This window comes from Myotis davidii, unplaced genomic scaffold, assembly GCF_000327345.1.
Source record: "Myotis davidii unplaced genomic scaffold, ASM32734v1 scaffold436, whole genome shotgun sequence".
NCBI classification, from domain to species: domain Eukaryota; kingdom Metazoa; phylum Chordata; class Mammalia; order Chiroptera; family Vespertilionidae; genus Myotis; species Myotis davidii.
The window spans coordinates 1612319-1638227 of record NW_006292604.1 but is presented as its reverse complement, the minus strand read 5'-3'; the positions used below and the strand labels follow the sequence as shown (position 1 = coordinate 1638227).

Below are 25909 nucleotides of genomic sequence, written 5' to 3'. Positions count from 1 at the left end.
GCCCCTTCCCTCGTGGGTGGCTGTTTTTTTTTTAGGGGGAGAATGGGAAGGACACGGAATTTCATGTGTACCCCCGACCTGGCGCGTTGGGGTGTCAGAGGAGGAGGCTAATTTTTGTAAACAGTGAGTGAATGCGAAGGAGTGGGGCGGCGGGAGGGAGTCTCGGCCCCAGGGAAGTCTCGGCACGGAATTGCCCCCGTACCCCCTCCCCCCCCCAAACCTCCCACCATAGCGGAAGCGCCTCGGAGAGGACAGAACGGCCGGGATTGACAGGCCTCTTGTTCCAATCTGCTCGCTGAGATGTTCCAAATGAGAACGTTGATTTCTGGGGGCGGGACTCAGGGCTCGCGCTGGACCAATGGAGATTGGGCGGGAGTGAAGCTGACAATGTACGCATGGAATTGGAGGGAAGAGGAGTGTAAACACGGAAGTGGCCGCGGGGGTGGGGGATGTGCAGCGCCACTGCTGCAGCGGAAGGGCACGGACTTAAGTTACATAGAAGCGGCAGCTTTACTTAATGGACAGCGCAGTGAGGGCCCGGAATCGGTGCAGCAGTGCTTGCATCCTATTTACTTACTAGAATAATAAACACATGTTCCTTTCCCCGGGTTCTATTTCATATCGCCACCGATGGGGATTGGAAGATGGGAAATACCAAGGAGTAATGCTGTAAAAGATGTTGCCCCTCTGTTTTCCAGCCATTGTTTTTAGGTAGGGCACGTGAAATCAGTTTGGTTTGGTGAAACTGATTCTGTTCGACTGGGGGCAATCATAAACACATGTGTATCTCTGAATTCAACAGAACTTTAAGTTTAAAGAAACTCTGGAATACTGTAACCGCATGTATGGTATAACACACGAGTGACCAATCTTTATTCTGTAAAATGCAATACAAGACGTTTTAAGGGTCTTTAGGGAAAAAAATCAGTTTACTGAGTAGTGATTAAAACACATTTGCCAGTTATTTTCTGATCAGAGCAAGAACTTAGTGACTAAGAGGTAGAGTACAAAGAGAACTTGGTTCCTTTGTGTATGCTCAGTTCACTAATAACATAATATGAATTAAGGGATGGAATTTTTGGCTTTGTAGGATTGATTGGGTCAGTGATATTTCTGTGAGTGATAAACATGTACATTTCAGAAAATGGTTCCAGTGGTTTTGAACATATGGAGAGAACCTTAGAATAACCTTTGCAGTTAGAACTTTTAAAAATATTGTAAAGGTGAAGGGCTTAATTTTGTCTATGGAAGGTATATTTTTTTATAAGCTTTTAGAGTTATTAGTGAAACTGAATGTGAACTGTAGATATTTTGCTTGGAGTGGATACATATAGGCAGCCTACAGTTTGAAAATACAAATATTTTATATCCCTTGGTTAAGGTGGTGGTGGTGGTGGTGGTGGTGGTGTTTTTTAAGTTAAAAGCCGACTTGCAGCCCTACTGCATTTACTTAGTATATATAAACCTTACAATTGAAGTTTACTTCATGATTTTAATGTCTTGTAAATATGTTTTATGTATAATTGTTTTCAAATTATTTCCTCAATTATGTTCGTGTAATCTGAAGCTCCTTTACAAGTCCTATTTTAGAAGGAAACTTGAGATAGGTTTGCTGATTTACACTAGGTTTATTCAGTGAGTTAAAGTTGGGAGGAAAGGTGGCCCAGGAAATGTAGAACCAGGGATCTAAATTTTTATTGCTGCCAGTTTCCAATGACAGTGGGAGAGTAGTTTATAATCTTTGTCATTGTAAAATGGACGAGATGATACCTTTTTAATTCCCTTGAGGGAAGTTGTCAGGTGTTACACATCATCCTTCCACAAAGATTTTACAGTCAAATTGAGGAGACAGATAAAAATCTACATAGGTATATACAGTGATTGATATAATGGGTTGATGATTAGTGTAGAATGACATAGTAAGGAAAAGTTATGGAGGAGATAAGATTTTTAGTTGAATATTGTTTGCTAAACTTTTTCTAAGCAAGTATAAGGCACTTAATATTGTTATATGTTAACACTGTTATAAAGGTGCTAGAAGATATATTTTGCTTTTACTCTCCTCCTTTAGAGGCTTAACAACTTTAGTTAGCTATCAACTTCAGCTTTAGTTATAAACATGCTGTCAGAAGAGTTTGAGTAAAGAATGAAATAAGTAAGTTTCGTTATTAAAAATCATTTTAACATAAAAAGAGTTGACATACTGCCAGTGACATGTTTCACTGGCAACATGATATGAGAAAGAACCTTACTTTTGAAATCAGGAGAAGAGGACCCACATATCTGGCTGTCACTAAACTATCTCTGGACTCTTTAAGGCTTCATTAGGATTGATTAGGTGATCTGTAATAACTTTTTTTTAAATGTATATATTTTTATTGATTTTTTACAGAGAGGAAGGGAGAGGGATAGAGAGTTAGAAACATCGATCAGCTGCCTCCTGCACATCCCCCACTGGGGATGTGCCCGCAACCCAGGTACATGCCCCTGATCAGAATCGAACCTGGGACCCTTCAGTCCACAGGCCGACGCTCTAGCCACTGAGCCAAACCGATTAGGACCTATAATAACTTTTAAAGTTCTGAAATTATAAGTGGCTCAAATATTTAATAGGAAGTGAAGACTTTTCTTTTACTTGGATTTCTTTACATTATGCCATGTGAATGAATATGTCTAAGGTTATGTAATTGGAAGGTTACTCACTTTCTTTTAGCCAGTCTTGGAACTTGAATATGACTATGATATAATTCACTTAATAATTTAGGCTCATTTCTAGTATGTACATATATATAGCTTATTATAGGAAAAATAGATGTCTATAGGAAAAAAAAATGTCCCTTAATATTTCAGCAAAAGTATTGTGTATGTATAATCTGGATTTTCTTGAAGATTTTCAGTTTAAAATATTCTGCCTTCTTATTCTCAAATATACTTTTCTTGACTATTTCTTTTCTTCTTCTTTTTGAGAATTGAGAAGTAGAGTCTTCGTTCTACTTTAAGGCATTTATTAAATTGAAGGAGGGAATTTTTTCTGGAAATTTAGCCTAAGTATTTTCACTAACAAAAAAAGTGTGTCTGGTTTGTCAAAATTCATTGTGAAATTTGCACTTGAAAATCTTATTTCTAATTTACTATATATTGGAATGTGTAGTATCAATCTGGAAAAAGTTTAACAGGATGTGAAAAGATGAAGCATATGTTGAAATAAAACAAAGAATGGTATTAACTTGTTTTTGTTAATCCTTACCGGAGGATATTTATTTATTTATTTATTTAATGTATGTATGTACTTTTGAGAGAGTGAAAGGGAAGGGGAGAGAGAGAGAAAGAGAAACATCGATGTGAGAGAGACACACCATTGTCTGCTTCCTGCACTTGTCCCTACTGGGGCTAGGGATCAATCTGCAACCCAGGTACTGTGCCACAGGCCGAAGCTTGAATCACTGAGAAACACAGGCCAGGGCAAGAATGGCGTTAACTTTTTTAAAAATTTACTTGAGCCGAAACCGGTTTGGCTCAGTGGATTGAGCATCGGCCTGCGGCCTGAAGGGTCCCGGGTTCGGTTCCGGTCAAGGGCATGTACCTGGGTTGCGGGCACATCTCCAGTGGGAGATGTGCAGGAGGCAGCTGATCGATGTTTCTCTCTCATCGATGTTTCTAACTCTCTATCTCTCTCCTGTCCTCTCTGTAAAAAATCAATAAAATATATTTTAAAAAAAATTTACTTGAAACTGTGTTTAAGAAATTACTCTTAAGAAGTCATTGCAGCATTAGTACTAAAAGTCATAGAAAAACTGAGTTAAAGAGTAACATCAGTGTAGTCAATCAGGATAATTCAGCAAAACAATTTCCTTCAGAAATAAATTTGGTTGGTGCACGGGGCAGGCATGAGAGTGTTCTTGGTAATTATTTAAACTCTGTTACATGTAAATTAAATGTTCAAAAGGTTGCAAAGAAATATTTATGAGAAACTTAAAAAATCTCTTATGTGGAAGTGGCCAAAATATTGTGCTTTCGGAAATGAATACTTTGTTTATGTTTAGAAGTTAAAACTTACAGAAACATGGGGATAGAATTCGGGTGTTTATTATATAATTACATTTGATTACAAATTACAGCTGCAGTTCTAAAAAACATAAATTTCTGGTCTGGGAATTCTGGGAGTCTGTGAAGTCAAAATTGTTTTCATAATAATACTAAGACATTACATATTTACCTTTTCACTTTCACAAGTGTTCTGAGGAGTTTTCTGGAGGCTACATGACTTGATACTCCAGCATACTGAATGAAGAAGCAAATAAGAGTTCAACTGTTTTCCACCATGTATTTAAAAGATTTGTAAAAGTGTAAAACAAAGCTACTCAGTGAATTTTTTTGTTTTAGAAAGGTTATTTTGGCTCAGTGGTTGAGTGTGGACCTATGAGCCAGGAGGTTGAAGTTCAATTCTTGGTCAGAGCACATGCCCAGGTTGCAGGCTCCATCCCCAGTGTGGGGTGTGCAGGAGGCAGCCAATCAATGATTCTCTCTCATCATTGATGTTTCTATCTCTCCCTCTCCCTTCTTCTCTGAAATCAATAAAACTATATTAAAAAAAAGGAAAGGTTATTTTGCATAAAGTGTTACTTATGTTTACAAATATTGGATTAATTAAATGAGTTAATAAATATTTTGAAGTTTTGATAGATTTAATTTCAAACAGTATAAATACACATAGAACTATTTATACATACAAAATCTCAGCAGTCCTTAAATTGGATGTAAAGGGGCCCTTTTATCAAAAAAGTTTGAGAATAGCTGAAATACAGTTTTATTTAGTAAACACTTTTCAGTACTGTGGCCACTAGCCACATGAGGCTATTGAGTACATGAAATGTGGGTGAGAAACTGAATTTTTAAAAATTTTAATTAATTTAAATGTAAAAACTTAGCAGTGGAAAACTTTGTCAATTACATGTTGAAATGACATTATCTTGCATATACTGGATTAAATGAAAGGTATTAATTTGACCTCTTTTAATGTAATGAAATTTAAGAATTACATGTAGCTCATGTTTTATATATGTAATATATTTTTATTGATTTCAGAAAGGAAGGGAAGGGGAGAGAGAAACATCAATGATGAAAATCATTGATCAGCTGCCTCTGGCATGCCCCACATCGGGGATGGAACCTGCAACTGGGGTATGTGTCCTGACTGGAACTCGAACGGTGATCTCCTGGCTCATAGATCCACACTCAACCACTGAGCCATGCCGGCCTGGCTCATGTTATGTTTTTATCAGACAGCTCTACTTTAGAAAATAATTTTATTTTCTTCCCCTTCTAAACCTTATAACAACTATTGATGAGAAAGTTAAAGGGAAACAGGTAAAGATGAGAGTGTCCCAGGCCTTTACCTTTTCCCTCTTTTCATAGCATTCATTCATATTCTTTACTCACCCGTTATGTCATACATAGCCTTGGGGCATTAGAGGATAAGGTGTGGTAGATCAGATAGTTGAGTGATGACCTTGTAATGTTTATGGTCTTGCTTGTAGGGGGATACCACTATCACCTAATGAAGTGTTTTCTGATTTTTTTTCCATTGCTCTTAAGTTAAATTGCTATCAAGTTACATTTTTGACTTTTAAGAACATTGTTATGAACTAGGTCCATTGCCAGCATTCTCTTCTGCAAAGCTGAGAGGTATGTCTCTTGTCAGACTTAATTACCAAGTTTGGTATTTAGTAACAGCTGTTGAGTGAGTCTGGAATAATCTACCATACAAACACCAGTTGATTAGAAAGCTAGAAACAAACAAGAAGACCTCTTACCAATGGTAAAAGAAGGCATAAGCAAATTTAATGCCTCTGTGATTAAAATTAAAATAGTTTTGAAATTTATTTGATAGATTTATTTCTTCAAGGAGTATTTACCAGCAACACCAACTACTAGTGTTAACTAGAAAAAAACTCTTAGATTACTTTTAGCTTCATTGTTTCTATTTTTAAAATGAGTTGCTTATTATTTTCTCCCACATTTTAAAAATATATTTTATTGATTTTTTTACAGAGAGGAAGGGAGAGGGATAGAGAGTTAGGAACATCGATGAGAGAGAAACATCGATCAGCTGCCTCCTGCACACTCCCCACTGGGGATGTGCCCACAACCAAGGTACATGCCCTTGACCGGAATCGAACCTGGGACGCTTGAGTCCGCAGGCTGATGCTCAATCCACTGAGCCAAACCGGTTAGGGCTCCCACATTTTTTATACATAGGTTTAGAAAGACTCCAGCAAGTCAGGTTTTAAGTGAGAAAAAAGGAATTTTCAGCCATTGCTTATAGTTTGCTTACTTTGATTACACAAAACTGTTAAATTTATGTTTATCCTTAAGAGTTGTGTAAAATTTTTAGTTTAAATTGTGTTTGAATTATTGAGCAGGACATCTAGTATTAAAAAGTTTTTGAAAATTACAGAAACTTGAAGAGGAGAAATCTCTCTTAAATTCCTGTTATAAAAAATGACTTGTTGCCCTCGCTGGTTTGGCTCAGTGGATAGAACGTCGGACTGCGAACTGAAAGGTCCTAGGTTCGATTCAGGTCAAGGGCACATGCCCAGGTTGTGGACTCGATCCCCAGTGGGAGCTTGCAGGAGGCAGCCAATTAATGATTCTCTCTCATCATTGATGTTTCTGTCTCTCCCTCTTCCTCTTTGAAATCAATAAAAAATATTTAAAAAAAAACTTGTTGACTTATGCCAGTGAAAGAAAAGAGAAAATAGTGTCACTTTTTATAAAATGGGTGAAATATTCTTGGAAACTATCATGGGTACATTACTGTAAATTGATCTAAGTGATTTTGATTTCTTAGGTGTTCATTTCTTAAATAGGTGCTTAGGGTTATTTTAGTAAATAAAAATGACAAAAAATAAGCATAAAAGAAAGAAATCAGCACTCCTTTTAAACAAACTTAGCTTACAGAGTAACTTTAAATTAATTTTGCACTTTCATTTAGTTTTGAAATATTTTACTTCCATTTATGTTTTGTCATTATCTAGCTACACGAGGCCAGTGATCTAGTTACACTTATCGCAGTTTTATGGCATCGTGAGAAATGCTCAACAACCATTTGTCGATTGTATATAATTAGATCTTCTGATTGATACTTCATAGAAAACTTACGTATATTCCCATCCTAAATTTAAAGTATGAATAAATAAGTTTTCTCCTTAAATTTGTATGTATTTTATTTGTTTTAATCTGTAAATAGAAAATTTCTGGGAAAATATAATATGTTGAGGTCAGAAATATAGGCAAGAAAATAATTTCCACTGACATAACTAATATGAAATTATGGTCTTGAAAATGTACCTCAAACTACTTAAGGACTCGGCAACATAATGTATAATTGCTAGACATACTTCATTTTTGTTTTATAACTTGAAAATCTGATATAATTCTATTGCTGTATTTTATCAAATACTTGAAGCTCTGATTTTAATATGGTAGTTTTTAGGGTATGTCTTAATACAATTACATAAGGAATTAGTTTACCCTGGATGGTTTATTAATAGCAGCTAAGACAACAGCTAAATTGCAACACAAGCAGACCTTGAAGAGAATGAAGTTCCTGGTATAAATTTTAAAAACTTGAGAATTTGCTTACCAGGATTCTTTATGTATGTGAGTATTATAGGGAGGTACTTTGAAGAATATACTTGAGAACTGCAGCATATTTATACTTACTAATACTGAGTTTCTTAAAGCTGAGCTGGAAGGACTGATTGAATCCTTTGCTTCAGTGAAGCTGCAGATAAGAGTAAGCAGGGTCACCTAAAGATAGATTTACTTAGAGGTTTGGCTGCCTCTCTGGAACCGGTCAGCTTTGAGCAGATTTCCATAAATGGACAGAGCAACTGGAGAGACCCAGTACCTTGGTTGAGAGTGTGGATGATGTGCAACAGGTGGTAAAAACAGTCACTGGATTTTTTTAAATAAATGGTCTCCAAATGACTGGTGTTTAAGGCTGAGCATTTGGGGAATTTTGAGACTAAGTGAATTTTTTTTTTAATTCAAAAGTTTCCTGGAAACAGTTTTAAAAGATTCATATTTTAAGTGTGTAGAACTTGTGGATTTATAATATGGTTTTATGGAATTTGTATAAATACTTTCTTTTAGTTCCTTTAGAGGATTAGAAACTTACATATTCATGTTTCAGAACCTTTCACCAAGTAAAACATTCAATGTTTTAAGTCAGGATATGAAATTAATATTTCGTTAAGATAATAAGTTTGTTCTTGAATTGCCTATTTTCCTGTAGGGTCATTGGGTTGTTCTTAAATTTCAATACATAAAAGACATACTTGCCTGCCTACTATATGAAAGGTTTCTGTTGGGAACTAAAATAGATATGAAGATGAATTAATATAGCCACTCTGATCTCAAAGAGTTTATTGAATTTTTATTTATGTGTATGCTTTTTATGGGAGTCACTTCACTACTGTTTTGTATTAGGAAACTTGCCTTACAAGAAAGTAAATTGCTGGCCTAGGGTAACAGAAATTACTGGTATAAGTGGCAGAGGCTAGAACCCAAGCTCTTAGACCTGGAAGTCCAAACCTCTGCCGTACACTTTACTGCTTCACAAATCGAGCAGCAAAGCAATAAACTCAGTTCAAGGAGAGAGTTACAAAAGGTGGTAAAATTAGAAAAAGATTCATGGAAAACAAAACCAAACCATAAAAACTCTTTTAAAAAATATTTCTTGGGTAACACCTAGCCAAGTCCTGAAGGAGAGAGCAAGGTTATTGTGAAGGAAATTCCCACATGCTTTGGTGCTGCAGCTAATGCGCACACCCAGGAGGGTCTGTAGGAATTTAATTCATTAAAGTAAATTAGAAATATGTGTTTCTGACTAATTTTGATATCATGACCCCTGATTTTAGTAACAGTATATTAAAATATGTAATTGACTTTAGGATTGTTAATTCACAACCATTCTTTTTCTCCATAGGTTAGTTTTGGCCTAAAATTGATACAGGTTTAAAATTTTAAGGGTTTTTCTTTGTTTTCCTTTGATAAGTTTCAGAAATTTCTCAGTAATTGCTAGCCAATCTCAGTTGCTTTATAGTTAACATTCATTTTACAAAGTGAGGATACTAGATTGTTTTGGTGTTTAAAGCATCTCTATAAATAATGTACATAAACTAATGTATATCAGTGACAGAGTTAGGCACATGAGAATTAATTTGTAGTTCTGTCTTCTACAGCAGTGTGTTTTAATTTAATAATGTGTTCAGTGCATTTTTAATTAAGTAGAACTTATTTTCCCACCAGTGGAAGCATCAGTCCATAGCAGTAATGCACACTGTACAGATAAGACAATTGAAGCTGCTGAAGCCCTGCTTCATATGGAATCTCCTACCTGCTTGAGGGATTCAAGAAGCCCTGGTATGTGAACTTCCCTGTTTATATTAAACCTGTCACATCGCTTCATGTATCTAGAATGAAGTTTTTTAAGATACAGGGGCATTGTTGGTGTTCTCAAGATCGGTTATACTTGAATACCTGTGACAGCAGTACTTGATCTTTATTTGTCAAAGTACCCAAGTCTTAAATACTTAATTTTCTTAATAAATGAATGCCCAGTATAGATAGACAGAAGTTTATTAAGTTGCTATTTAGACTATCATGTCTTCCTTAACTCTGGGTGAATTTATAAACCTTTGTACAATAGTCCTTAAGTGAATGGCAGATGGGTGGTTGCCTCCTATGACCACTTTCAGTTCTTTAGTCTGTGTTAAAGTGACTCCAGGGAACCATCCATTGTGGAGAGGAGAAGCAGCTTCCATTTCCTTATACTCCCTTCAGGCTGTGAGTTTTTCTTTTCTTTTGGTCCCTTTTTTTCTTGAAGGCTGCCTTTGAGATTTATGTTGTCCTAATTTTCATTTGCCCTAATTTTAATATTCTGATGTTAATTTAACTTGATACAGTAAGTTTGGACCTCCTTCTTCTTTCTTTCTTTTTTTCAATATATTTTTATTGATTTTAGAGAGAGGAAGAGAGGGGGAGAGAGAAGGAGGGAGAGATAGAAACATCAATGATGAAAGAAAATCATTGATTGGCTGCCTCCTGCATGCCCTCTATTGGGGATTGAGCCAGCAACCTGGGCATGTGCCCTGACTGGGAATTAAACCGTGACCTCTTGGCTCATAGGTCAGTGCTAAACCTCTGAGCCACACATCTGCGCTGGACCTTCTTCTTACAGGATTTTACAATAAATACTAAGAGTAACCAGACTTTCAAAGTAAAATAGGAATCTTACGTATTCACAAGTATGAAAAGAAAATTAGGACATATTGGTCGGTGTGTTAATCCATGAGAGTAGGTATTAACTATCTCTTTATTGAAATAGAAATGTCATCCTGATTATTTATGCACATTGGAAGAAAGCCGGGATAACATTATTGTTTGTAATAGAGTGCCAAATAGCAATCTTTATGTACTGTTTTAGTGATCCAAAATTCAGGGCTGTTTCATTAAATAAAGCTTTAAATATCAAAAATATTCATTGGGCTGTAATGAGCATATTTTCCTTTTTTTCATATTTTAAAATGAATTATAAGTGCTTATCACTGAAATCATTTATTAAATGTTTTAAATTTTATACTATGTGCATGAATTACCTAGTTAGAAAATAATAATGGGCTCATGGACAGAAAGTATTAAAGAACTCATTATTTTATTTTCAAATAATTTCCCAATTGTCAAAATAATACAGTCATCTACAATGAGCTTAAAAATACAGGGTGGGAAGAAAGTAGGTTTACAGTTGTGAGTATGTGAAATACAGAGTTTATTCCTGTATTATTATTTATTAATTATTGTATTATTTTCCAACTGTAAACTAACTTTTGCCCCATTCTGTATACAAAAGAGTGAAGACCGGAAGGTGACTACTCACCTCCCCTCCTTACCCAGAGGATTAACATTTTCTTTAAGTTGATTTTTCTTGCATTTTATTTTCTTACATACTTTAGATCTTATTGCATATTCAGCAAGTTAACTTCAAGTTCTTACCCTGGTTTGATGAATTATTAAACCTCACTTCTATTAAGTACTGAATTGTCCACAGTAAGAAGCATTAATGGGGGTGGGAAATTTTAATTTTTCAACTTTTTTTTTATAGTGGAAGTGTTTGTTCCTCCTTGTGTATCAACTCCAGAATTTATCCATGCTGCTATGAGGCCAGATGTCATTACAGAAACTGTAGTGGAGGTGTCAACTGAAGAATCTGAACCAATGGATACCTCTCCTATTCCTACATCACCTGATAGCCATGAACCAATGAAAAAGAAAAAAGGTAGAGTATATTTATAAATTTCTGGAAGGGTGGGTGAAATTTTTGTATGACATATATACTGTAGATTTATGATTGCTGTTATCTTAACTAGATATTCTCAAAGAATCAACAAATTAAGATTTTCATTTTGTATTTTAACATGTTCATACTGTTTAAAAGGAGTTAGTATTTAAGCCCTAAAAGTAGTTGCGTGAAAATGAGATCATAATGAGTGTTGGACACACAGTAGGAAAATCAGAGATTGACTGCACATTTGTCTACTTTGTGGTCCTTTTAGGTACTTGGTTACTTTTTATAAAAGGAATTTAATCTTTCTCTATTTTTCATACTCCTGTCTTCCTGTTTTTTTGTGGACATGAAACTAAAAGCACAACTTTTTTTTTGAAACCCCTCCCTCCCCCCATGCCTTCTTTTAAATACCAAGATTGCCAATAGGGCTCTATAAGTGAAATAAACTCACTGGTGAGTAAAGAGAAAGAGTCTTTCCGCTTAGTTGTCTCCTGCTGGGACATCACTCACCTGATCCGGGTAGGTGAGGCACAAGGCTCTAGCACATCTCCAACATCCTGAGGAGATGGGCAGTAATGGATCCTTTTCCTGTTTGAGTCAAAGGTAAAACTTGAAATGACATCTTATACAAATTGGTACTCACCTAATTCTTCTTTCTTCACATTTTAAAATGGGAGAAAAAAACAAAGGCAAAAATAAGGAAAACTTTTATTAAAAATAATGATGTTTTTCTTTTCTTTATTAGAAGTGTTTCAGATTGATGTGATGTTCCCAGGTCTGTGCTTATTGCTGTGAGTGATACAATGAAGATTAAGTCAGAGTGCCTTCCCTCATATAATACAAAGCCTAAGTAACTGTTAGACTGTTGGAACAGTAGCTATGACACACACTGACCACCAGGGGGTGGACACTCAACACACAGGCATGGAAACATGGAACAGACTGATGAATCTCAGAGGGAAGGGGAGGAGGGAGGGCGGGAAGAGATTAACCAAAGATCTTATATGCATACTAGAGGCCCAGTGCATGGATTCTTTAGCCTGGCCTGTGAGGATTGGGCTGAATATGTGCACCCGGTCTCTGACATCCCCCGAGGGGTCCCAGATTGCGAGAGGGTGCAGGCCAGCCCGAGGGACCCCATTGGTGCACGAATCCGTGCACTGGGCCTCTAGTATCCTATATAATAAGAGGCCAATATGCAAATCGACTGAACAGCAGAAAGACCGGTTGCTATGATGCATACAGATCACCAGGGGACAGGTGCTCAACGCAGGAGCTGCCCCCTGGTGGTCAGTGCGCTCCCACAGGGGGAGCACCACTTAGCCAGAAGCCCTGAGCCAGGCTCACGGCAGGCGAGCACAGCGGCAGTAGTGGGAGCCTCTCCCACCTCCATGGCAGCGCTAAGGATGTCCGAGCGATGGCTTAACGCCCACTCGCCGCGGAGTGCAGGAATTTGGTGCTCCGGGCCTCTAATAGGTTATATATATCTTGAGAGGTATGAATACATGACAGAATTTAAAAGGAAGAATCACTTCCTGCTGTAAATGTTTAAAAGCAAAAGACATACATATTAATACCCTGTTTGCCCACTGTAGCCTTTGGCTGATTGCATCCAATGGGAGCTATGACAAAGAAATTTTTAGGTTTATAAGAGGATAGAAAAGTTCATGAAAATCTGGGAACATTTAGGGTGGGTACCAAGACCTCTAGATAAATCAGTGATATGCAGAATTAACCTATGTGGTTTGTTATAAACCAGGAAATAATTTGCGAATTTAATTCTGATTTTATATATTTAAAAAACAGATGGCCTTAATTTAAGAATTACATATAACATCATTATTCACTTATTTGTGTTTAAGTACATTTAGGACATATAGTTAGGTAGGTTATTTTTTAATAGCATGGTCTTTTGTATTTCTAGAGCTTGTAATATACTTGAGTGGTGTGAATCTCTCAGGGAAGATAGCATGCAGTTTTCCAAAAAGTTTATTTGACTGTAGAACCCTTTTCCTACTGATGAATAACCTGTTTCTCAAGTAATATGGTTTGGGAAATGTTGCTTTATAAGAAAGTAAAGTAAGCCTTTATGGCAGTGGTTCTCAACCTTGGCTGCACGTTAGAGTCACCTGGGAATCTTTTTAAAATCCTGATTTCTGGGCCTCATCCTCTGGAAATTCTGTTTCTTTGTTATGGGGTGGAGCCACAACATTAGTAACAAAGAAACAGAATTTCCGGAGGAGGAGGCCCAGAAGTCAGGATTTTAAAAAGATTCCCAGGTGATTCTAATGTGCAGCCAAGGTTGAGAACCACTGCTTTATGGACTAACCTTTCCATTAAGGAAGTGGGTTATTTTGTGATGTAGGATACAGTAAAGATGCCTGTATTATTACTGATTGATTTGTACATATAAGTATCATTTACATTGAGAAATTAAATTCTATTTTAACAAGGAAGCCAGTGAACTTGCTGTTTTTATTTTGGCAAAGCATACTTCTTACTGATTAGAATTAACATAATGAAATCCTAGATCATAGTATTTATGCATTTGAAGATATAAATTAAGGTAGGTACCTTAATTTAGTTCTTTATTTGGTTGAAAATAGTCCTTGCTAATGAAGAGTAGAGTGACAAAATAAATTCCAGTGTATGACAATCACAAAATCTGTAATAATATACAGGCATATCTCAGATATTACTGGTTTAGTTTCAGACCATTACAATAAAGTGAGTCACACAAATTTTTTGGTTTCTAGTGCACATAAAAGTTACGTTTATACTATTAAGTGTGTATTAAATAGCATTATAGCTTAAAAAAACAATGTATATACCTTAATTAAAAACACTTTATTGCTAAAAAATGCTATTTATGACTTGAGCCTTCAGCAAGTTGGAATCTTCTTGCTGGTGGAGGATCTTGCCATGATGTTAATGGCTACTAACTGATGAGGGTGGTGGTCACTGAAGGTTGTGGTGGCTGTGGCAATTACTTACAATTGGAATTGTAAGGAATTGGAGGCCTGAGGAGAGGGGAGAGATGGGGATCAGCTAGTGGAAGAAGTCAGAACACACATAACATTTATCAGTTAAGTTCACTGGCTTATGTGGGTGTCATTCATGGCACCCCAAAACAGCAATAGTAACATCAAAGATCTCTGAAAATACAGCAGTCTCCTCATTCCTGGCTTTGCTTTCCACGGTTTTAGTTACCCATGGTCAACCCAGGTCTGAACACATTAAATGAAAAGGTCCACAAATGAATGATTCATCAGATTTGAATTGCAGACAGTTCTGAGTGGTGTGATGAAATTTTGAGCCTTCCCAGCCCTGGATGTCAATCCTTTGGTCCAGCATCTCCACACTATATATGCTCACTGCCCATTAAACTTAGTAGCTGTCTCGGTTATCAGATTGACTGTCGTATCACAATGCTTGTGTCCAGGTCACCCTTATTTTTATTTCATAATGGCCCTAAAGCAGTAGAGTAGTGATGTTGGCACTTGAGATAAGCCAAAGAGAAGCCCTAAAGTGCTTCCTTTAAGTGAAAAAGTATGCATGTATGTATGTATGTATGTATGTATAGGAAAAAACATAGTGTATATAGGGTTCAGTATTTTCCATAGTTTCAGGCATCCACCCGGAATCTTTGAAGGTATCTCCCACAGATAAGGGAGGACTACTGGATAATATATGTGAATATTCCCAACCTCTTTGTGGAGGCTTCTCTTCACCTGCCAGCATTCATTCATCAGTGCTGAAAATTGAATACAGTGCATTTCAGGCTTATGCCTTCTTTAGGGTAGAGAAGTATAGTTCTTGCTTTTCTGTTCATTATGGATGGAGCCTTCTGACAGAAGCAAGGAGAAACAAGAATAAGGACATAAACATTTACGAGAGTCTAGCCTGCGTGGTTCAGTGGTTGAGTGTGGACCTATGAACCAGGAGGTCACAGTTCCATTCCCAGTCAGGACAGGCGCTGGGTTGCAGACTCATCCCCAGTGTGGGGTGTGCAGGAGGCAGCCGGTCAGTGATTCTCTCTCATCATTGATGTTTCTTTCTCCCTCTCCCTTCCTCTCTGAAATCAATAAAAATATATTTTAAAAAAACACAGAAGACAAACATTTACTAGACATATGACATAATTAGTTGGAAGATTTTTTTACCTTTATAGTGTACCAGCATATTTGAGGGAAATTTAAACACATGCTTAAATTCTGGTGAATTGATTGGCTCAGAGCAGTAGTGAGTGTTTAAAATAAAAGTTTTTACCTTTTTTCATTTGAACTCAAAGGGATTGTGAGATTATCAGGTCCTCTGCAGTAACTAGGTAAAGCTTTTTGTAACAATCATCTAGAACAGAAAACAAAAAAAGTTTGCAGTAGAATCTGTTTCCATTGCCACATTATTGGAAAAGTTTAGCAAGCTGAGGCTCTGACCATGTAAATAATAGGTTAGTAGTACCTGACTTGCCTTATACATTGAGATTACTACCAGTTAACTGCTGTAATCTAAAATTGTAGAAGTGCTTTTAATGTTCTTCTTGAGACTTCTTATATATATTCCGAATATATTAATATACAATTAAATTCATCTTCATGAATAATGTATTATCAAAGACTTTGCTAATCATGCTTATTATTATTGTTTTTAATGTATGGTTTCATTATCTTATTTTTTCAGTTGGCCGTAAACCGAAGACCCAGCAATCACCAATTTCCAATGGGTCTCCTGAGTTGGGTATAAAGAAGAAACCCAGAGAAGGAAAAGGTAATTTGGGGAAGGCTATTTTGGAGGCAAGATAATTTTTTTTCCCAGTCAGCTGAAATATTTCTAGTACCGTATGTGCCCATGTGGCAGTACTATCTTAAAAAAAAAATGTATTTTATTCATTTCAGAGAGGAAGGGAAGGGAGGTGGAGAGATTGAAACATCAATGATGAGAATCATTGATTGGTTGCCTTTTGCCCATCCCCTACTGGGGTTTGAGCCCACAACCCAGGCTTATGCCTTAACGAGGAATCAAACTGTGACCTCCTGGTTGACGCTTAACCACTGAGCTACCCTGGCTGGACAGTACTGTCTTCAGTAGTACTTAACAGGGAGCTTCTCAAACTCTGTGCCCACTCCTGTCTGCCTGAGTTTCTGTAGCCATGGATACAAGAGGGGAGTGCAAAGGGGTAAGCACTTATTTTGGAAAAGGTCTTAAGTGGAATCTGATGTACACCCTTCTTAAGAACTGTTGTTCTAGAGCAAGCATGTCAAACTCGCGGCCCACGGGTTGCATGCCTCGTTTATTGGCCCGTGTTAGCCTTTGAGTTTGACATGCTTGTTCTAGAGCAGTGGTTCTCAACCTTGGCTGCACATTAGAATCACCTGGGAATCTTTCTAAAATCCTGATTTCTGGGCCTCATCCTCCAGAAATTTTGTTTCTTTGTTACTAATGTTGTGGCCCCACCCAAGAGGTTCTGGGTTGGCAGGAAGTGCTCACTCTTACACCCCTGTCCTTGGTAGCTTGCTTGCCTGTTGCTGCTGTTGTGGCCCCACCCCATAACAAAGAAACAGAAGGAAATTACCTTTTTTAAAATTTTGGCCTGTATTAAAGTTGAGGCAGCATGGTGTAATGTAAAGATTAAAATTATTAAAGTCGTACCTGGATTAAAAATCCAGCCAGTGTTTTCTCTTTTGCAGAATTATCATCTGTTGGGGATAGAATAAATTTGAATACATTAATCCAAAATTACCCAACTATTCAGTTTGAAAACATTTACTTGTGAAAGTGATAAATTTTTAGTTATCAGATTTCCAGAACATACATGAATTATTATCATAATTCTACATACTAGTAGGCTTAAAGAACTACCTGGTCTGTTAGAGAAGGTTTTCTTTTCTGAGTTCTCTTTTCTTTAAAACCAGAAATAGAATTTGTTAATTTTACTTGGTAGTGGGAAGTGGGGTGGAACATTTCAAGATAACCTGAGGATTATAGATGAGTCTAATTCAGCAGATCTGGAAGCATTTCCAAATCCCTACTATAAAAATTTCTTCCAGAATAAGTTCTCTGCTCACTTGTACTATATCTGCTTATAGGACCTGATAATTCCCTGGTCATAAACAAAATAACATTGTCCCAGCCATACATATTTTCTTTTTGTAATCTTTATTAATATAAGATCATCCCCTAAGGCTCATCTGCTAGCTTTTTAAACAATTTTCAAATGCAGTTTTACAGTTCATTTAATACCACACACTCCTATGACATTTGCCCCTTTACAAAATAGACAAAGGAAAAATAGCTTTAAAACTGTTGTCTTAGAAATGTTACTACAATTAAGAGTGGTTCAGTATTAGCTTCTATAATCAACTAATGTGTCTTAGGTTGCCACATACATCTTGATTGTGACATGCAAAATGGATCTTGCTTTCACATGCAGATTTCAGCAGAGATCCACAGTCCCAAAACAAAAAGGGGAAATAAACATTACAGGGCCAACTCAAACATATACTTGGGGAAAAATAAAAACCTTCACAATTAGTGGATATGGGGAAAGGAAAGAGGACAAAAGATCAAGGAGTACCCAGAGTCTCAGCCCACCAATATAATAATAATTTAGCCACCATATATGAAAGACACATTTTCGAAGTGGAAAAGAAGTTATTAAAGAGATTGATTTAGACCATCAGTAACCATCAGACTCCTGTATATGACATCAGTGTGATTCAACTTAATCTCCCTTAACAATTTAAAAGTTTTCAGAATGTATTCCAAGGTAATAGTTCATTTCAAACATATTTTAATAAATTACACATGCACTAATTTGTATCTATATATTCTCTATGTCATTTTAAACATCACTGATAATTAAAATAGAATAGCCATGTTGAAATTAAAAGTTTAGACAAACTATCACTGACTTTAATATATTAATGATAAGAAAAGTAGCTCAAAGCTTTAGATATGGATGAACCTGACAAAAACATGTCAGGGCCTGTTTAAGAAATCTGTCCTTGTTACCTGACCACCTTTCTATTTTGTGCAGTGAACCGGTAAGAAAAGAGTATTTTCATCTAAGTAGTATACCTCGTGTTTGAAATGAAAAACAATTACTCAAAACCTCTCATTTTGGTAAAAGCAGAACATCAGTTCAGAATTACACAGATGCCAAAGTGAAAGACAAGTGGAATGGATAAATTAATCCCAGTCAGTAATAAAAGCATTGGGAGAAAAAGTGTCACCATAAAAAATAAAAATAAAAAACAATGTATATTTGGATAATTACAATCTATAATTTGTAAAAATTGCTAAAATTCAAACATCTCTTTAATATATTTCTGGTGAAATCAAAGTCAAAATATAATACTTGGGATTCCTCCTTCTGCAAAGAAAAAATTAATCAAGTAATTCTTTAAAGTACTCTGCAAATTCCAATTCACAAGAAACATACAAAACATGATAAACAATAATAATTTTATAGATGAAGACCTACAATTCCAGTCTTCGCCACCTCAGCAAGGTACTTTCCATATACCATAATCAATATAATAGAAATAGCACAGTTTCTGAGAACATGATCCACATTTTAAGACTAATTTTAATCTCAAAAATCACATATCAATTCACCTATTTCCTTTTTGCTGATTTCACTTCAACTTAAGTGCATGATTTGTCAAAGACTAAACAAATATTTACCATGTCTTTTACATGTAACACAAACAGCTTTTAACAGAAATTCATTGACCTTCCCCATGACATTTTTTTATTATAAATGTAGATATCAAAACAATCCTGGACATATTTTTTATACTACTGGTAGTCAGCACCCACACCACTTCAAAAATTAAAACAATTTGAGACAATATTCATTGTACCTGCTACTTTAGACAATTTAAATTGAAGCTTTCACTAAGCAAAATGGATAAAGCATGCCATTTATTTTTCCTTCTTGAGATTTTTACTTTTTAGTAAAAATCACTATACTTCCATCTTGTAAACCTGAATTCTATTTTGAATACTCCAGATTTATGTTGAAATGAGTGCCTTAAAAAAATTGTGCTGCATTTTTTCTCCTGTTACCTGAAAACATAATGTGTATACGTATATTAAATATGTTCTTATAAATGTCCAGGTCATATTTACCAGCTGGCATTCTTTTACTTAATATGTGGGTATTTTGCATTGTGATATTTAATCAAGACATTAATATGAGTAGAAGATTGTTGATTTAAGACAAGTTTGAGATGCACTAAAATGAATTGTATGTTTGTCCTGGTGGCTGTGGAACCTTCATATTTTCTTTGGACATCATTAGACATCTTAGTTCTTGAATTACAAGTTTAATGCTATATGAATTTTGGCATTTTGCTATTGCTGATATGCTCCGTGCATCTACCATTCCACTGGAATTATTTATTCCATTCATACTAATTTTGGTTACAAATCTAACTGACGGAGGAGCTTCCGGGTATTTAGGCCCACATTCTACTTTCAGGCTATGTATTCTGTTTTCATAATTTGCCCAATAATCATGCCTGTCCACCTTGTGTCATATCTTCATCATCTTCAAGGCCCCAGCTAACCATACCATCGCCTACTCCTTTTTGTCCTTCAAGTTCTTCCAATAAGTGAAAATGACGAGGAACTTTAACTCCTGTGGAGACCGCCATCTTCTTCTGCACCCCAACACAGCTGTTCCCAGCCATACATCTTGATGTATAGTAGTTGAAAGTGATGTAGTTCAAAGTCATGTATATATATATATATTTTTATTTCAGAGAGAGGAATGTGGGGGGAGGAAACATCCCTTTTCAATAAATTAATAAATGCCTTTTGATGAATTTTGATCATAGAATTTGAGCTTATATAAAAAATACAAGTTTAAATAAATTTATTCAGAGTTTAAATCTGTAAATAAATATGATTCTGTTTTAAGTTCACTTCGTACTATGCATTATGCCTTTGCCTTTATTGAACTCAAAATTTAGGCTAGGATAGTACATGATAGTATAAAATGTAGGATCTTGATTATATTAGTACCATAACTGGAAACAGGCATAGGATGTTATTTTAAAAATCGAGCAAACAAAAGAAAAAAACTAAGAAAACAAAAAGAAAGAAAGAAAAAAACACACCAGCAAACAGCACAGCTGGTGTTGCTCAGTGGTTGAGCATTGAGCCAGGAACCAAGAGGCCACCAGTTTGATTCCAGGTCAGGGCACATACCCGGGATGCAGGCTCGATCCCCTGTGGGGGGCATGCAGGAGGCAGCTGATCAATGATATCTGTCTCATCGATGTTTCTTTCTATCCCTCTCCCTTTTGCTTTCTTAAAAAAAAAAAATCCAGCAAACAAGTATATTTATGAATTTTGTTATGATGAAAGATACTTTATATCACTTACTAGACAACACAATTTGACACCACAAAGATTGCCAATATAGTCAAGTACTTAATGACAGATTCTTAGTACATTTGCGTTTACAAGTAGTAAATGATTTTATTTTTATCCAGCACAATTAAATAATTGCTTTCAATGATGTTAATGAATTTTTAATCAGTGTCTATCATTGTTTTTCTAAGGAAACACAACCTACTTGTGGGAGTTTCTTTTAGATCTACTTCAAGATAAAAATACTTGTCCCCGATATATTAAGTGGACTCAGAGAGAAAAGGGCATATTCAAGCTTGTAGATTCAAAGGCTGTCTCTAAGCTTTGGGGAAAGCATAAGAACAAGCCAGACATGAACTATGAAACCATGGGACGAGCTTTGAGGTAAGAGCACAAAGGAACAAGTTTTCAAACAAAATTTATACATCTCTTTCTATTGTGTATTAGCTGTGGAAATCCCTTATCTATGATAACTTTTAATTTTGGAGGGTATTCTAGAGAAGCTTCTTAGATTTGGAGATAAATGGGGAGAGAGGAGTTTGGTCTGGATGTCTAAAATTCAACATGATTGGAAAATCTGTTTCTCCAGAAAAATGTGCTTTTGTATTTAGGACTATTCCATAATACAAAGTTAAGTTACAGACCTTTAAGAAAATTAAACCCAAATGAAGGTCTCCAAATTGTTAATTTGCTTCAGTTCTTGTGAATTTGTTATAATGAATTTATCTTGACATGAAAATTTCTCAAGTTTTTTCAGTTTGAGAAACCACAAAACTTGTAGTGTACATGGATTTTTCTAAGGGTCCTTGTACATTATTTATGTGACGCTGTGCACATATCCCACAGATTAATCTCTCCTAAGCACAGCTTAATTATTTTTCTATGTTACATCAGATTGTTTTTGTAATCTATGTATAAATCTGAGTTGAATTTTTATCAGTGTTAGTAAAATAGTCTGTATTTAGGTTAAATTACTTCCTTTAAGAATGAACTTTTTGCTACTTTATATATAATCTCAAGGTTATAGGGCCTACAGCACCAGGTTCCAACTTCATTCCTACTCATGATTCTCAGCCATTTGAACAATCCAGGCAGGAAGAGCTCCTTCTTACTTTACAGAAATAAGTGCATGTTCCCTTTTATTACCCATTCTTCATGGTGGTTTTTGTTTGTTTTGGAGAACTTGATTCATTAAGTTCTTTTTTCTTACAGATATTATTACCAAAGGGGTATTCTTGCAAAGGTTGAAGGACAGAGGCTTGTTTATCAGTTCAAGGATATGCCCAAAAACATAGTGGTCATAGATGATGACAAAAGTGAAGCCTGCAATGAAGATTTGGCAGCAGCTACTGATGAAAAGTCATTAGAACGAGTGTCACTATCTGCAGAAAGTCTCCTGAAAGCAACCTCTGTTCGTGGTGGGAAAAACTCCTCTCCTCTAAACTGCTCCAGAGCAGAGAAGGGAGTAGCGAGAGTTGTGAATATCACTTCCCCTGGTCATGATGCTTCGTCCAGGTCTCCTACTACCACCACATCTGTATCAGCAACAGCAGCCCCAAGGTACGTGAGGGATACTGTTAGTTGCATTTGCTTTTTTAGAAAACTCCTTGGCAAAACAATATGTTCTTTTTTCAATATTAGCATTCTAAGAACCCACTCTTGGTCAGGAATTGACAAGTACCTGATATTTTAAATGTACTGTGTTATTAAACTAGGTGATGTCTCATTTAACCTGGATTGATTTTTATGGCTTTCTAGATGGAACTTAATATGGACTTTAGTTTTCTAAATATGTTTATTTCATGGTAGTTCATATTCTAGATGTTAGGGGTTTGTCAGTTCATACGGAAAATTTGGGAGCACTAGTTTATGCATTTTGTATTTGCATTCATCATTTGCTCAAGAAACCTATTTCTAATTTAGCATTAAATATAGTCTAATCTTTTTAATTCACTAGGACAGTTCGTGTGGCAATGCAAGTTCCTGTTGTAATGACATCGTTGGGCCAGAAAATTTCAACTGTGGCAGTTCAGTCAGTTAATGCAGGTGCACCATTAATAACCAGCACTAGTCCAACAACAGCAACCTCTCCAAAGGTAGTTATTCAGACAATCCCTACTGTGATGCCAGCCTCTACTGAAAATGGAGACAAAATCACCATGCAGCCTGCCAAAATTATCACCATCCCAGCTACACAGCTTGCACAGTGTCAACTGCAGACGAAGTCTAATCTGACTGGATCTGGAAGCATTAACATTGTTGGAACCCCACTGGCTGTGAGAGCACTTACTCCTGTTTCCATAGCCCATGGTGCACCTGTAATGAGGCTATCAGTGCCTACTCAACAGGCATCTGGCCAGACTCCTCCCCGAGTGATCAGTGCGGTCATAAAAGGGCCAGAGGTTAAATCGGAGGCAGTGACAATAAAGCAGGAACATGACGTGAAAACTTTGCAGCTGGTACAAGAAGAAAAGCCGGCAGACGGAAATAAGACAGTGACCCATGTAGTGGTTGTCAGTGCCCCTTCAGCTATTGCCCTGCCCGTAACTATGAAAACGGAAGGACTAGTGACATGTGAGAAATAAAAGAGCAGCTCTGCCATGGACTTTCGACTGTTAGTAACAGTACTAACATAAATGTTTGCAAGGGATGTCATCAAGAAAAGTCAAAAGGAGACTTTAAAACATTCTTAAAGCATATAGGAAACAATCAAACTTACTGGAAATAAGTTACCTGTCCCATGTTTCAGTGGGAAATGAACTACATGTTGAGATGCTGACAGAAAACTGCCTCTTACCTAGGAAATAACTGAACCCATCAATAAAAAAGGATTGAAAGGGACCAAGCACCTCACTACAATATCAAGTTACACTAAGACTTGGAACACTAACATTCTGTAAGAGGTTACAGTTTTCAATGGGGAGGGGTTGGGATGGGTGATCTCATTGTTACATATAGCAATTTTTGTGCATTTTATATGCATACCAGCAATTATTACTGTGTTCACACAGAACTCACTTAACTGGTGCTATGTGAAGACTCTGCTAATGTAGGTATTTTAGAATGTGAATTGAAGAATGGATCCAAAAGCTTCAGAAAGAGGATAGCAAAAAAGATCTAGTGCGATTTTTTAATAAAATATCATATAGCTTAAGCTGATTTAAAACAAAGGCCTTAGACTAATTTTCGGTTTTCTTTATTGAAATAAGCTAATGGCTTGTTTGTGTAAAGCTTTTTTTATTAAAAGAAAAATTTTAAAAATCTTGTACCTAGCACAGTATTGTTATAGAATTTACATGTAACATTTTATATGGTAGTTTAAGTCTGTCCGTTTCTTAATTGTGGACAAATTAACAGTTGGCTCTGGCCTTTTGCTGTAACATGCCTGTGTCACTCAGCCCTGTCATCTGTGCAGACATACCAGTTTCTGTTCTCCTGTCACTTGGAAGTTAAGGCTCAGCATGAATTTTTGTCAGGTAATTCTTAATACCTGGAGTTTTCTTTTTTTCCTTTTTTTTTTTAGTTGAAGTTTAAGAGGGAAAGTACCAGTGTTCAAATTTGAACTATAATAGTTTGTATATTCAACATTTGAAGTATATTCTATTTTGTTGTACTCTTGTTTCAAAGTGTATTCAAGTAGGTTTTCTGAAATATAGAAATTTATCTTGCATTTTGGTCTCTGGTGATATTTTTAATATTCAAAAGCTAGTATAGAGACATCATTTTAGTTAAGAATAGAGGTCCTATTTCTCCTTTCCAACTAAAGAAATCCTATTTCTGTTTTTTCTTTATATTAATACTTGGCAAATTACTGCATGTTGCCACTTCCTTTCTAATTATAATCGCGAACTATAATGTTCTAGTTACCATAATGACTTTATTTTAATGTTGGCCACACTTAAGAATTTATATTTTAAATCAAGACCATTTGCTTCTCAATCATACTTTCTGAAGGTTAGGAAGAACAAGTAATATTCTGGCTCTTTTACACATGAACTGGAGGTCCAGAGGGATTACAGGAGTTTCCGAATTTCACACCGGACTAGGTCGTGTGACTTTACATCTTAATGCTCTTTCTATTACAAAGAAAAGTTGTCTATTTTTACATCTTTTAGAAATTTAAATAAACTGATACTTAATATTTTGTGGCCTTTAATTGTTCATTTCATCTGATACTACTTAAATTGACAAAGATTTTTTTTAACACCTCCCTTTGTAATCTTTTTATCTTTTCCATAAATATACCTAATGGTATTTTTTAATAAAAGCTCAAAAAACCCCTCACCTGATTCTTATCCCATTTGAAAGTTAATCTCAAATTCTACTTCTTTAAACATTCCCTACTCTGCTTTGGCAATTCATTGTATTCTTTAAAAATTTTTTTTATCTTTATTGTTGAAAGTATTATAGATGTCCCCCAACTTGACTCCCTCTACTCCACTCCCCCTTCCCCCAGGCCTTCTCTGCACTATTGTCTGTGTCCATTGGTTATGCATATACATTCTTTGGTTAATCTCCCCCACCCCCACCCCCACCCCAACTGTATTTTTTGCACGGCAATTTCATCCATAATGCTGATGTTGGGTAAAGATTACATACTTTACCATACCTACACCCCTCCTCAAGTGCTGAGCATATGGGACACGGACATTTTTTGATTTTGGTAACATTTGGTACGAATATGTCGTGTTATGGAGGGTAAAGGAACTTTAAATTTTTAGTAATTCCCCCTATGCAATATTAATTGGTTCTAATTAGGTGAAGCCAGGGCTACCTAGCTTCCTCCACTGCTCTACCTGAATACTTTTGGGTACATCTTTCAGAATAAGTACACTTACGGTCTAAATTGGGAAACACATGTTCACAGCATATATTGATTGGAGTGCTTCTGGTGATTGATATTACCAGGTGTATGCTTTTTAGTCTCAACCCTTTTGAACCGTAGATCATTATACTTGCTTTTTGTGTCCAGCATATTGGAAAACCATATAATAATAGCTTTATGCGACTAGTTTCCAGCCTCACCAGGTTTTTGAAACAATGACTGATCAGCATTCTGTCCACTTAGTCCTCAGGTCATCTTCCAGCAACAATTCCAACCTTCAGCACTCTGCTTACCAAATAACCAGCAAACCTCTTAGGGAACATGGAGGTCATGAGCTGTAAACTCCCCCACTC

General features: G+C 36.1%; 1 protein-coding gene and 1 pseudogene across 13 annotated transcripts in view; one reads left to right on the top strand and one right to left on the bottom strand.

Moving 5' to 3' along the window:
- Positions 1–24872, top strand: part of ELF2 (E74-like factor 2 (ets domain transcription factor)) — a 92349-nt gene extending 67477 nt beyond the window's left edge. For 11 of the 13 annotated variants that reach the window (XM_015565507.1, XM_015565508.1, XM_015565510.1 and 8 more), the window contains 6 exons: positions 9316–9429; positions 11168–11341; positions 16031–16117; positions 20923–21115; positions 21944–22291; positions 22689–24872. In XM_015565507.1, coding sequence (XP_015420993.1) covers positions 9316–9429; positions 11168–11341; positions 16031–16117; positions 20923–21115; positions 21944–22291; positions 22689–23316 — 1544 coding nt within the window. In that variant the 3' untranslated portion in view covers positions 23317–24872. The remainder of the gene's footprint in view (positions 1–9315; positions 9430–11167; positions 11342–16030; positions 16118–20922; positions 21116–21943; positions 22292–22688) is intronic. The other 2 variants (XM_006766052.2, XM_006766054.2) reach the window with 1 other exon arrangement.
- Positions 14179–20065, bottom strand: LOC107183456 (annotated as a pseudogene).
- Positions 24873–25909: the final 1037 nt, after the last annotated feature.